Genomic DNA, 13839 nt, shown 5'->3' with positions numbered 1-13839 from the left:
CCTCCAGCTGGCCATGGGAGACTGCACACCAACCCCCGTGGTACTCACCGAGCACATAGTAATGAATTATTATATGCATCATTATTTTTCCCTGTGTTACAGACAATATTGAATCCTATTTTGTGTTTTGTTTTGTTTTGTTTTGTTTTGTTTTTCCAGCTTTAATCTTGCTTTTTTAAAGCTTTAAAAATATTTTTTTTTAGTTTCTTAAAGATGGGGAAAGTGTTAAAAAGTTTCAATGGCAGAATGAAATTGAAAGGGTGTGTGCATGTCTGGTGAGCAACTCTGGACGTGCTGGGTCCTTAGTGGCAAAAGGAAAGAAGGGAGCCCAGAAGTCTTTTCTGAAAAATATTTCATTAAAATGTAATTAAAAAAATGATTCATAGCGAATGCAGCAAATAAGAGGTGACTTGGATGTCACCAGCTAAGCCATGCTTTTCCATTTTGCAGGGATCTCAGTAAATATTATTAACCCATTTTGCACCCTGGGATGCTGAGAAATTACAGAGTCAAACACAAATGCTGTGAAGGGAACAATAATACTAGCCAGACCACCATTTTCTCAAATGTGTGCCTCCTCCAGCTGTATTCTCCTAAGTGTTACTGCTCTCACTCACAACTGATGATCATTACTTATTTTCCTTGTCCCCATAATTCCCCCGGAGAGCACTTTGCTGAGTTTAAATGCCCAGGGGGTACAGGTAATGCAGGGGCAGGAGTATTTGTGTCTGCCCATCTACGTGCTGTTCAGAATATGACTTGGTACCTGCAGCTTACAGGCTCCTGAACGCTAACTTTCCAGCATCTCTTGAAGGGAGGGGCACCACGCAGGAGAAATGAATGTGGGAGGGAGGGAGGGAAGGTGAGGGGGTGGAAAAATGAGCCTGCATTACTGAATAATGAGCAGCGTGAAAATGAATGGGAAAAGAGAGAGAAAAGCTGGTTTAAATATTTAATCTCTGTTGCGTTTGCTTTTGAAGAGGAGACAAAAGCCGGAGAACATCTTTTGTCTTGAACTAATTCTGACCAGAGCCAAACGGCATGTGCTTGTCACTTCTGTCATTTTCCTTAAGGTGGAGAGAAACAGATTGGTCCTGCTGCATCAGCCCATCACAGCAGCCTCCGCCGCCAGCTGCGGCCAGCACCTGGAGCTGCAGAAGTTGTAAATGACTCCAGATGGTGACATCTCAGCCCCAGGAGCCCACGCTGCCCCAGGTCCTGGTGCTGGGGTGGGTCAGCGTGTGTGCCCCCAGGAGCTCACTTCTCAGAGGGGAGGGAGCTGTTGCTGCACCAAGGCCATTTGCTTTGAGTTATTCTATGATATCCAGTTGACATAACTCATCTGCTACACTTTCTGCTTCTCTTGCCCATCACCCAGATGGGAGGACCACAGCATTTCCATGCCCAGTGCCACCCAGCCAGTCAGGCGTAGCCCCTGGGAGTCGTGGTGGTTCTCCACAGCCACAGCCTGCAACTCTCTGAGATGGCATTAGCCGCATAAAAAAAAACTCATTTAGGCTTTCTTTCTGTACTGGAGGTGTAGGAGGGAGAAATGCCTCCAGAGCATAATTCATTGTGTGCCTGACTTTTAAATTGGTAAATATCTGCAAGCCCTAAGAAAGGCTGATGGTCCCTGACTAACCAGAGAAAAACCGCTGAGATTGGGAACTTTTTCTCTTGTTTTGGCAATGGCTTTGACACTGATTCATTTGTTCCCTTTACTACCCTAGAAGCAATGAGCTGCTGCCATCCCTGCTTCCCCAGTGGGGGCAGGTACAGAGAATTAGCCTGACTTCTCCACCAGGGACCCTCAGGAAGTCATGGGAAAAGCGTGGATTTTTGAGCCCCAAAGGAAGTCCTGGCCTTTTGTCAGTTCCTGAGCACAGCAGGAAGAAAAAAAAAGTACCCAACAACAAAGCTACAGCAACATCTCGAGCCTCTGAAGGCTCATAGTAAGCAATTATCTTTCAAAGGCTTACTTCAAAAGTAATTTACTATGTCACTAGCCGATTGCTGAGAGATCAAATAAAGCCAAGGTGCCGAGGTAAGAATGTTCCCATTCTTTTTTGATATAATTTGAGGAAATCAACTGGCTAGTTTAAATGCTGGAGAAGACAGCTGAGTGGGCGTATGGGCTTGGTGAAGCCAGCTAGGCAAGAGTTTTGCATTTGGTTTACAAAAGAGCTTGAGTAGGCTGAGATTCCAGGCTGATGAGATGGTCTCTAGGATGACTACTCTTCTTTCTTTTTGGCAGAGAACTCTTACATTTGTGTAAGCTATAGGGATGAAAGAGTATTTTCTGTAACACTACAGGATTTGACTTCTCTGTTAATTTTGCCAGCAGCAATTCCTCCCATGGCAAAGATATCAGCACGCTGATCATTTCACTTGGATCTGAGCTACACAAACTGTTGACCAGCCACCAAAGATGACAGGTTTTGGTCCAGGTTTGATGTGAACAAATGACTTAGGGATGAAAAGCATCATATTTTACTTCAAAAAAATGCCTGAGCCATAAAAATGCTCCTCTACTTTGTGCCAAAGAGAAAAGACTCAGGAGCTGACTAAAGAGTCCTGGTGCTGTGGTCTAAGAGCTGAGTTCAGGTCATGCCCCGTTACCAGTTCACTGCCTCTTGGAAGAAGCCAGCAATATTTCAGCCACGCTATGCCAAGCTGTGCTCTTCCTTCCCAAATTTAAAGCTGTCTATATGAGGAGGAATCCAGGAGCTTCTGCTTCCAAAAAGCAAAGAATCTAAAGAATTCCTCCAAAACTACAGGAATTCTTGTGGTGGGGGGTCTTAAGAAAAAAATAGACAGTGTAGTTGGAGATTTATTTTTCTTCAAAGAACAAATTTGCTTAAAGAAAAAGCAAGAGAGAATTTTGAGAGACTTGAAATTATATTCAGATTTGGGAGATCATGTATCCCTTCTGTGTTTCTTTTTTTTTTGTTTTTGTTTTTTATTGTCAAAATATCTCAAATCTTAGTGTGGTTTTCTTTTTCTTTTTCTTTTCTTTTTCTTTTCTTTTTCTTTTCTTTTTCTTTTCTTTTTCTTTTCTTTTTCTTTTCTTTTTCTTTTCTTTTCTGATTAGGAGTTTTAAGTGGGCAATGCAAAACTACTTCATTTCAAATCTTTCTGAAATCTTTTGAATCAGACTTGTAAATCTAAAAAAGGTGAAAAACTAGAGTCAATGAATGATCAAATAAATTGCAAACACCATTTTTCACTGAGGGTAGAGCAAACTGCCTGAATTCAACCTATCTTTTCTTTGTTTCTCTTGTTTGTCTGCCTCAGCCCCCCACACTTTCAGTGTGCTTGACCTTTTTTTTTTTTTTTTTTACATTTTTATTAGCCACAGCTTATTTAAATATTAATGAAAGAGCAGCAGTTGCACATTATCCCTATTTCTTAATCAAATCCACCAGCAATCCCAACACAACATCATCAAGGTTGAGGGAACAGGGGACCGTATTCCATACGGCAAAATAATTACAGGAATGCTGGACAGAAAGCCCCTACTTGGGAAATGAGTCAGTCCACTTCTGCCTAGCAGAAAATATTGGCTCTGAAGTATAGAAGCAGCCTTTAGAAACAGCTTATGAATTTACAGCTTGCAAAGTAACTGAAGTCTGTGCCTCTCGTACACGTACGCTGACTCTCTCCCCACACATGCATACGTACAGGTCTCTGGTGGGAAGAAGGGGAATGTGCAGTCTGGAATGCATGCGAACTTTCTGCTGAAAGAAGGAAAAAAAAAAGAAAAGAAAGATTTTTTTCAATAGGCACAAAATCCCACCCCCTCAGCACCCCTCCTTCCCCTGTGTCTGACACTGACTTCAAGGGAGGAGTTGAGCCAATTATCTGTGAGTCCTACAGAAGGAAAATCTGCAATTTGCCAGTAGTTGCGAGAGCCAGGGAGAGACAGGCAGGGAGGGAAGAGGGAAGACTTTAATTGGCAAACGTAAAGAAAAGCCCCTTCTGTCCTGGAAAGAGAACGTTGTAAAAGCTGATCTCAGGTCAGAAGAAAAGAAGCTCCTGGGGGGGGAGAGGGGTTGTGCCAGGCAAGACCTGGGGAAACGTAGGCTCACCATAGACGACTTCCCTGCCCTCATTCATTTTCCCCATAGGGTCAGAGGTGGCATCACGGCAGGGTGAGCCGGGTGGATGCCCCACACCCCTGCATGATCAAGTGTCTCTCCAGAGACCTCCTGCCCCCAGCAGAGCCTGCGAAGCACACCTGGCCAGAAGAGCTGGTGGGAGAGGGAGAGACCCTGCCTCTCCTTCTCCTCAACTGAGGCTGGGAGGAGAAGAGCTCATCTCAGCAAGGGGAAAAGCTGCCACTGCTTTAGAGACACTTCTTTAGTCCTCGCCGGTCGCCTGATCTAGTCATTGCCATCCATGGGGGGACGTCCTCTGGAGCCCTGCGGTCCCTCCCATTCCTGCTAAGTTCCCAGGAAATACTGGTGAAGAACTGAGCCCCGAGCAAGCGACGTGGGATCCAGAGAACCGCAGCCTCTTAGAGCAGCAGCCGCCTCTGATCAAAATTATCAACTTCACCGGACTTCACCAAGACCCAGGACTGCTCCTCCAAGGAACGAGAGGTAAGAAAGCAGCACGGAGTTTGGGATGAAAGTAGGAAACATCCCGCAGGAGTGATTTTGGTGTGCATGAGAACCGAGGGGGTACTAGGAGTGACTAACAAGTGGCAGGTCTGTTATGCACGATGCAGCTTGCATCTGCCTGTGTTCTTTTTAGCTGGATGCAGTGAATTATATTTGGATGGCAAACAGAAACACAGACCGTAGCTAAAGACCACGGAGTGCAAGAGAGGTACTTGGGAAGTCTGTTCATGGACGGGGAGTTGTAGGAAGGATAACCAGGTGTCATGCATCCCCTGATGGGAGGCTGGAGAGCTAAAGGTGGGAAAGCTGTAGGCAGGTTGAATGAAGACTGTCTTCCTCAGATAGCCCTCTCCAGGTGCTCAGGACCAAATCTGTCAGCGCCTCGCTGGAATTCAGACAAGCGCTCTTCAGAGCATGCAAACGCAGGTGCCTTGTCATTTGTTCCGATGTGTGCCCACGAAACAGGCAGCAGTGGTGAGCAGGTAGAAGAAGATACAGGGAGTCCAAAGAAACGGGGTTTAATGCTGATATTGGACAGCTGTTTCAGCTCTCCATGGGCGTATGAGCCTTTCCCTTTATTAAGTGGAGATAACGCTGCCTGCATTTCTATGACGTTTTGAAATCCCTGTGCTCTGTACCACTATAAAATACTAATGCAAAGTTTCTGCCGTCAAGCCAGTGCATAAAGCAAAAGGTACCACTGGGAATTAATCTATGCTTAAGCATTTAATAAACTGGAAGGAAAAGATGTAGATTAAAGCCAGCTGGAGGTTGTTTGTCTCTTCATTCTCTTCTGATTGATTTTGCTTTATTTAGTACATGAACATGTGGTCCCTTTCTATTTCCTTGCTTGTGTCTTTAATCTTTTTCAATATATGAGTGCCTGTGCTGGGAGTGAGGGCTGAAGTTTCTTTCCTGAGGAGGAAAGAAGAAAGATTGCACTGAACCAGGCAGAAAGCGGAGTGGGGGGATAAGAAGAGAGCACGAAACACAAACATAAGCTCCCGGCTCAACAGCATGCTCTGAGTCAGATTTGCAGCAGAGGGGCTGAGATGAGTAGAAACTCCAAGAATCAAAGTGCTGAAAAGCATCTTTCGACTCCGTGTGAAACAAAAGGCAGACAGGAAATTACAGGAGTCCTCTTGACTGAATACCTTGACAGGCAGAGTGAGGACAGCATAGAGTGACTATTTAATCATTCAAATCTGCGTGTTCTTACACCTCATCCTCCTCCTTGGTACGTACACATCCTTGGGGCAGAGCGTCCTGAAACGAGTGAGTCTGCAGTTAGGGTTTTGCCTTTGATGCGGGAGGGAGGCAGTGTGATTTAGGGGCCAGAGATGCCATGGTGACAATCCCTCCTCCAAGGCATTTGGTGTCCAGTGGCATTAACTGAGGTCCAAGGCAGTGGTGTTCATTTCCAGGAGGCGGACAGAAGTGTGTTTTGCCCTCAAAGTGACAAACCAGCCCTCTGCGTAGCCGCAGGGACCCAGTTCCCGCTCCCTTGCTGCACGACAGGAGTTTCTCCCACTGCCAGCAGCTCAGTGGTTACCCGTCAGACAGGAGGGATTCAGACAGGATCAGGTCCCCCAGTGTGCACATCTGGATGTGGAAGGCACTTGCCTAAAAGGCAAGACCACGCTCAGCCCTGCTGCTTCCCCACGATGCTGGGCACGATGTCTCCTAGCAGGTGTGACCCACCACAGCCTGCCTGCCCTCCTGCAGCCGCACCAGTTCACCCCGGTCCAAGGAGCTGACTCCTTTCTAAGTCCTGAACCCGGGCTGTAGAGAGCTTTGTGGTTTTTCCCACAAAATCCATCTCCTTGCTTTTCTCTGTCAGCTAAATATAGCCTGAGAGGGTGAAAGGGATTGTCCCAAAGCAGTTCTGTTGCCATTTGTCTGGCAAATGGATGCAGGACAGTGTTGGACCACTGTGTAGGGGAGGACAGAGCCGCTGTATGTGGCACCATTGTTTCAGAGATGAAAGGTGGTGTTCCTGCAATATTGGAGATGGGTCCTGTTCTAAAGAAAAGTCTGGTTCAAAACAGTGTGCTCCTTGCTGTCACTTGTTCCACAGCGATCCCAACAGCTCTATAACTCTCTGTGTGTGTGTCTGCCCATCCAAAGCGATAATCTGACATTACTGTCTGCCTCTAACATTGTCCATCCTTGCCCTCTGTATATAATTCAGCCTAAGACGCTCTGAGGAAAGCACTGTGTTTTCCTCCGTGCTTTATATAGGGATGAATGTGCTGTTAGCGTGCAGCAAATGAGAGCAATAATAATAAATAGTCATGTTTTGCTGTTGCCTCGGGCTATAACGCAGAGCTTGTAATGATGCTGGATCCGAATTCCAGAGACTTCTTTATTTAGCAGTGGCCGTATCTTCACTTCTGCTTTGGTGCTTAGTGCATGTTAAACAAAGTAAAAGATTTTAAGTCTTGACTGAGATAAGTGTCAGCTGCATAAAAGCTTGGGAGATAAAATTCACTCAGGGGAAAGATAGGAATCCAGATCTGGACTCAGAAATGATCTTTCAGTGTACATAAAGTACTCAAATTGTAATATTAAATAAACAGCACCTAAGTTAAATAAACGGCACAGTGGGAACTTGATTATTCTTTAATAAGATCCTAGTAACCAAAATAAACTCTGTCCAAAATGTGCTTTCTTTGCTTTAATGGCTAGCTTTCCCCACATTGGGGTTGTATTTTTCCTTTCAGCGCACAATGTTTTTGAACTGGTACATGTAAAATGTCTGTGCAACCCTATTTTTTTTTTCCTATCAAAGTTTCTTGCATCTGGGTGCTATGTCAAAATGGGATCGCCAAGGTCTCGAGATTCATTTTACTTGTCAGGGGTTGGAAATCCTGTCAGATAGTTATTTAAGATGGCTGTCCTTCGTCCTTTCCCCAGGCTGTGCTTACATCCTCGATGACTGTGATACCCATAACAGCTGTGTTTGTGCAAAACTCCCACGAAATTTCTGTATTTCTGCAACTTTTCTCCATTTCTTCAACTCTGTCCATTGCTGGCCATCCTGCTGCAAAGTAGTGATAACTGCAGTGCTGATAGCTTGTTGGTAGGGAGTTCACACACCACCAGTCCAACTAGCTAGAATAAATTCTGGTTTCTAAAAGGTCACCGAAGGCACAGATCTTAGAATTTATCACTACTCGAAGCTATTTTGTAGCACAAACTCCCTGCATCAGCACTGTAGGCTGTATGGGACCAGCTATTTAAAATTACTGAGATGTCTGGCTTCCATGGATGTCAAGCACGGTTCCTGTTTCTCTCTGACTTTTGGTTGATCTCAGAAAATGAATACTGTGAAATGCTCCTATTTAGGCAACCAAATGAAGTGGTCTAAATCCTAACTGATAGCTGCAATGGACACAGTATATTGGGAAGTCTGATGGTAGCCTCAGTGGGTGCAGTATATTGGGAAATCTGACCTCTGATCTCTATGTTTATGCATCTGACAGAGAACCAAGCTCTGCTGAAAAATCTGGTAATGTGTAAGTGACGCAGATGGGGTGGGAAGGAACCTGGTGTCCAAGTTGAAGTACAGCTGACAAAATTAGCCCTTAATGTTTAAGTGAAATAGCAAATTACAGTTCAGAAATATGCTATCTGCGGTATAAATGCCTTCTTTTTGATATGACTTTAAAAGTAAAAAAATAAAAATCACTCTCTGGAAATGAGACTGAAGAAATGGAGCCATTTTCAGTGAGAAGATTTCTGTTCAGGCTGTTGATGTGCTAGCCAGGACCAGATATTCTGCTTTACATCACAGACTCACCCAGAGCATTCTGACCAACCTGTGGCACAGAGCTGTGTTTCACCATCCTTTGTCTAGTTTCTGGTCTTTCCTCCAACTCTGCCATTCCCTCTTCCAGGTCCAAGCAATGATGAAGACCATGTCCACTGGAAACTGCACCCTAAATGTGCCAGCCAAGAACTCGTACCGCATGGTAGTGCTGGGAGCCTCCAGGGTGGGGAAAAGCTCCATCGTCTCACGCTTTCTCAATGGCCGGTTTGAGGACCAGTACACTCCCACCATTGAGGATTTTCACCGCAAGGTCTACAACATCCGGGGAGATATGTACCAGCTGGACATCCTGGACACCTCTGGGAATCACCCTTTCCCTGCTATGAGGAGGCTTTCCATCCTGACAGGTGAGAAAGTCGTGAGGGAAAGTTTGCAGAGAAGGAACGGTGGGTGAAAGATCATCATGACAGGCAGTAGCTTGAAAACTGTAGCCTGGATTTGACAGTTTCTCAGGGATAAGATGCATTTGGGAGGTAGCTAAATGGGCTGTGGGGTTTTATTGCAGGATGCACTTCTCTGGAGAGATATTTCCTGGATGGCATGCTTCTTACGCTATAGGGAGTGCATTAGCCACAGAGGAGAACCCTACTGGGTGAAGGTCTGAAATCAAGATTTCCCCCTAGTTTATTTCTCTCCTCTGCTACCTACCCCTCCTACAACATATTTTCTTACTGCAGTCACAAATGAATGGTTGAATAAAACCTCGTGGGCAATAAAGAGCAGCAAGGGACAAAATAAGCATGTCATTATAAGACACAAGCGGTGAACAGCAAATGTAAAATGTACAGGCAGGGAATTCAAACCAAGAAAAGCTCTTTCTTTTTTTTTTTTTCTTTTTTTTTTTCTTTTTTTTTTTTTCCCTAAAAGTTCCAGCCTGATTTTCTTGATTTGATATTCCAGTAAAAAATTGTTCTTACCCTTTCTTCTAAGTCTATGGTTAATCAAATGAGTTAAAGAGGGAAAATGGTGGACTCACTTTGTACATCCTCATTGTCAAGCAGTTCCATTTGTGAGCTAAGATGTGTTCTTAACCTATGAAAGTGACAGTGGAGAAATATTCAGCCACAGCTCACAATAAACCTACTTTCTGGATCTGCTGTATCGCCTTCTAGCTAGCCAGTGAAACATGATGTTTACATCAGACCAGGCTAGTATTTGCATTTGCTGAGGTCCTAGGGCCAGTTTCAGGGATGCAGATGTGAGCTTTTGTCCCTCAAATCTCTCTTAGCACTTTTGACATGACTGTCATGCAACAGGCAATGATTTGTGTTATTTTATATTTTGCAAAAGGAATTTTAAGTCAGGAAATGTCAAAAGGAAATGCCAGGGGATCTGTGTCATTTATATATTTCTTTTTTTTTTTTTTTCCATGGTCTATTTCTCTTGTGCAAATGAAATGGCAGCAGAATAGTGAACACTGGGAAACCTCTCATTCCTCTCTCAGTCGTTTGGGACTGAGTAGCTATAAATCTTCTGTTCAGGTGTTGCTTCCTGTATTGTATAATCAAAAGGCCAAGGTTGAGTGGTTACTAGTTCTCCACTCTTCCTGGTGTCAGAAAAGGATGTGTTTTACACATATAGACGAAAGGAAGAAAAAGGAAAGCAATGCAGCAGAGCTGGACAGAAACTTGTTTACAAAAGAGAGTACAAATGGGCAATAACCTGCAAGTCCAGTGGAACCAAGGATCACATAATCAGATATGGCTGAAGTAACATCAAAGCCATAAGCCTTTTCCATAGCACTACAGAAAGGAGTGGGGATTTGGGTTAGAAGAACTGGAACTAAAGTACGGCAGAGTGAACAGATTGAAAAGGACTGCACAAGAAAAAAAAATACAGGGAGAAGATGACAAATAAACCTACTGCTTTTTTAAAATCTTCTCCTCCAACACAGGTTATGATGAACAAATATTTACATTTTCATTTTTCAATTGCAGGGGATGTTTTCATCCTGGTATTCAGCTTGGATAACAGGGAATCCTTTGATGAGGTCAAGAGACTCCAGAAACAGATCCTTGAGGTGAAATCCTGCCTGAAGAACAAGACTAAGGAATCAGCTGACCTCCCCATGGTGATCTGTGGCAACAAAAATGACCACAGTGAAATCTACCGCAAAGTGCGCTCGGATGAAGGTGAGAACCTGGTCTCCAGCGATGAAAACTGTGCTTACTTTGAAGTTTCAGCCAAGAAGAACACCAACGTGGATGAGATGTTCTACGTTCTCTTCAGCATGGCCAAGCTACCTCATGAGATGAGCCCTGCCCTGCACAGGAAAATCTCCATCCAGTATGGTGACACCTTCCAACAGAAGTCCTTCCGGATGCGACGAGTCAAGGACATGGATGCCTATGGTATGATCTCTCCCTTTGCTCGCCGGCCAAGTGTCAACAGCGACCTGAAGTACATCAAATCAAAAGTTCTCAGGGAAGGCCAGTCAAGGGAGAGGGAGAAATGCACTATCCAGTGAAGAGGGTTTGCCCCTTCTGGCAGAAGTCATCATCCGCATGCAGTGCCTTAAAGAAAATGGTCTGTGGAAGCACAGGATGGGCTCGCTGGGCTCATGGAGAACACCCAACACAGAACAAGGACAACACTTCCTGTGGATTCTGCTGAGTCACGAATGTAAATAACATCGTCCTTGTAAACAACTGGGGAAAAAAACATATGTCTGAGGGTGCATTTCTCCATCTTTGTGATGTAGTTCATCCGCATTCCCCTTTTTGTCTAAAGAACAGAGACTTGAAAAGTAAAGAAATGTCATCCTCATCTTTGCAAAGGAAGTAGGTCCAAAATGCACGGAAGGCATTAGCAGTTACCCAGTGTGCAGCACTTGCTAAGAGAAAGGAGGTTATGTCTGTGTGTGTATGTTTGTGTGTGTGTGTGTCTGTGTGCATGCATGTGAGGAGCACTCCTTTTAAAAATGGGACTTGCATTTCAAAGGACAACAGTCTTACTGAGGTTTCCCAGATTGGGAGTGGACTCTGTGTATGGACACTTGACTCTACCGTGCTTCTGAGGGGACCTGCATTAAGAGGGTCTTGATTTGACGTTTGCTGGGACAGCTACCATTTGACATTGACATGAATGTTGTTTTTGTATTATAGATTTTATTTGGGATTTGCTTTTTTATTGTCTGGGGGTGGGTTCTTGGCAAAATCAGATGGCACGTGTGCTTGATATCAAAACAGTGTCTACTTTTTAGAAGTGAAAGTTGTTTCCCATCTGTAAAGCTATGTAATCTGTACATTGATTGAAAGTGAAATTGTTCTGCAAAAGCCAATACATTTGACTGCTTTGAAAGCCTGGTGTGATAGTTTCTCAAGGCAGCCACACCGACTCTGAGTATCATAGTACAGATGGCACTCTTTGCCTGCTGGCCACCAGAGCAATGACTCCTTCCCTCTGCCTGTATCAGCCAAGAGTGACCAGATCCATATGTTGGCTTATACCACTTTAGAGGCAGGACTTGGTTTTCCTCCAGAATTAAGAACTGAATGGTTGTAGGCTCTTGATCATGGACCAGCTCCATCACATTTCTTCTCTTAACACACCTCTAATCATTTTGTTCATTGTTTTTCCCTGCTGTCTGATAAAGGTTGCTTTGATGGAAACCTTTGCACTGCAGAAGTCCTCCAGAAATGAAGCTTTGTGTTGGCTGTCCAAGCAGGGCTGAACTGGATAAATCTGGGGCCATCATTCACTTCTTGCCTTCCTCAGATCAGTCCAAGCTTCCATGTCTTCAGCTCTCTCTCTGTCCTGCTTCTGGCTTTGTTGTTTGTTGTGCTTCTGTATGCCCTCATAGCCACCTGTATCCCTTAGACATAAGCCTGCCACTCTCGCTGACTGGAACAAGAGGTGTGCATGCATAACTGTGGGCAAACATGGCCCCAAGAGTATACACAACAGCAGAGTATGCATGGTTTGTATACCTCAGAATCGCCTTCAGGTACCTTGTCGTTCCCTCCCCCTTAAATTCTGTTCTTGGCTGTTTCTGCCTTGCTGTGCCCTGGTCAGAGCTGTGAGCTAGTTCATGCTGTAATTTGACAGGAAACCAGGAATGATGGTTGTCTGTGAAAATTAGCCGCTGGGACTTAAAATCCCATATTCATTTATCAGCCCCACCCTTCACTGGTACTGTACATCAAGTGGTAAAATGCACTGTTCTTTTATCCCCAGTGCCAGGGCAGCAACTTTCTGACCATGTCTTCCCCACATCTATAAATATGTACAACGTTTATGATTAAACCTGTTTTATTTATTAGCTGTGTCCCAGACCATTTTTACTTTCACCAAGAACGAGGGAGGCCCTATTTTTTGTCTTGTGCAGGTGCAGCTGAGCAAGTGAGGTGTGGGTTGAGAGCCCTGACGAGATCTCCAGTAAGTTCTGGAGGAGCCTTTTACATCCTCCACCTCCACCACCAGGGGAATGACAACAGTTTGTCTGGAACAGATCTGCATCTATATCTATTTTCTTTTTCTTATCTACTTACTTTCTTTTCTTCCTTTCTTCCTTTCTTTCTATCTCTCATCCTCACCATCAACATCTGTATACAGATATCCCCTCAGGCAAAAGCAGTCTTCCCAGTGCAGCACTAGAGCACACTCTTTTTCATGCATGGAGCTGGCATGCTCATCCCTGGTGTGATTTAACGTGGTCTCTGCAGAGACATCACCTTTTCTCCCAGCAGTTTCCCCATTTCACCATCTGCATCCCTCCACTGTATGAGTCTAAGGCCCCCTGAGCACTTGCCTGCCTCCCTGCAGTCTCTCAAGGGCATGACTACTGCACATGATCAAGCTCTGGGACTGATGAGCTGCAGAGACATGGGGAGAGGGTTGAAGATGGAGTGGGAAAGGCATGAGCACTAGAAACTGGCTGGGACTCCAGGAAAATAGAGAATACCTGGGACTATAGCCCATGTGCTGTGTTACTGAGCCTACGTCTGTTCTCCCTCACCTGCTGGATAAAGCTGGGTTTTGTAAGTGCCTTCACAATCATCAAGTCTCTGCCCCTGTCTTACTATTTTCCCTACTGTCTTTCTGCCTTCGCAAAGACCCCTGCTTTTCTAACTCTTTCATGTCTTCCCATCTCTGTCTTTTCTGGAATATTTATGAAGCCACTGGGTGTGAAAAAAATATTGTGGGGACAGCAAAAGCACAAGGGTAAGGGAGGCCAAAGGCCAAGGAGTGGCAGCTGGCAGAGATATGCTGGATCCCACAGGATGGCTAGAGAACCCCAGTTTCAGTGTCCAGCTTGGTCTGCCAATGCTCAGAGTGAGAATCATCTCTGAAACTCGTTGGGAATGAAGGTGAAACTGCATTACACTCACCAACTGAAATGAATGACAAAAATCAGGTAATCTTATTAAAGTAATCCCAGTCTTC

At 44.7% G+C, this 13839-nt stretch overlaps 1 protein-coding gene across 2 annotated transcripts; it reads left to right on the top strand.

Moving 5' to 3' along the window:
- The first annotated feature begins 1851 nt into the window (after positions 1 to 1851).
- On the top strand, positions 1852 to 12713 carry RASD2 (RASD family member 2). Of its 2 annotated transcripts, XM_072038142.1 has the most exons (4): positions 1852 to 2044; positions 4128 to 4601; positions 8522 to 8801; positions 10392 to 12713. In XM_072038142.1, exons 3-4 carry the CDS (start codon positions 8531 to 8533, stop codon positions 10919 to 10921), a joined length of 801 nt encoding a protein of 266 aa, XP_071894243.1. In that variant the 5' UTR covers positions 1852 to 2044; positions 4128 to 4601; positions 8522 to 8530; the 3' UTR covers positions 10922 to 12713. The 2 variants fall into 2 exon arrangements, with proteins under 2 accessions (XP_071894243.1, XP_005015401.1); XM_005015344.6 differs by lacking the exon at positions 1852 to 2044 and having other exon boundaries at positions 3809 to 4601.
- Positions 12714 to 13839: the final 1126 nt, after the last annotated feature.

This window comes from Anas platyrhynchos, chromosome 1 (assembly GCF_047663525.1).
Source record: "Anas platyrhynchos isolate ZD024472 breed Pekin duck chromosome 1, IASCAAS_PekinDuck_T2T, whole genome shotgun sequence".
Classification (NCBI taxonomy): domain Eukaryota; kingdom Metazoa; phylum Chordata; class Aves; order Anseriformes; family Anatidae; genus Anas; species Anas platyrhynchos.
The sequence above is the reverse complement of the archived record's forward strand: the minus strand, read 5'-3'. Positions and strand labels throughout refer to the sequence as shown.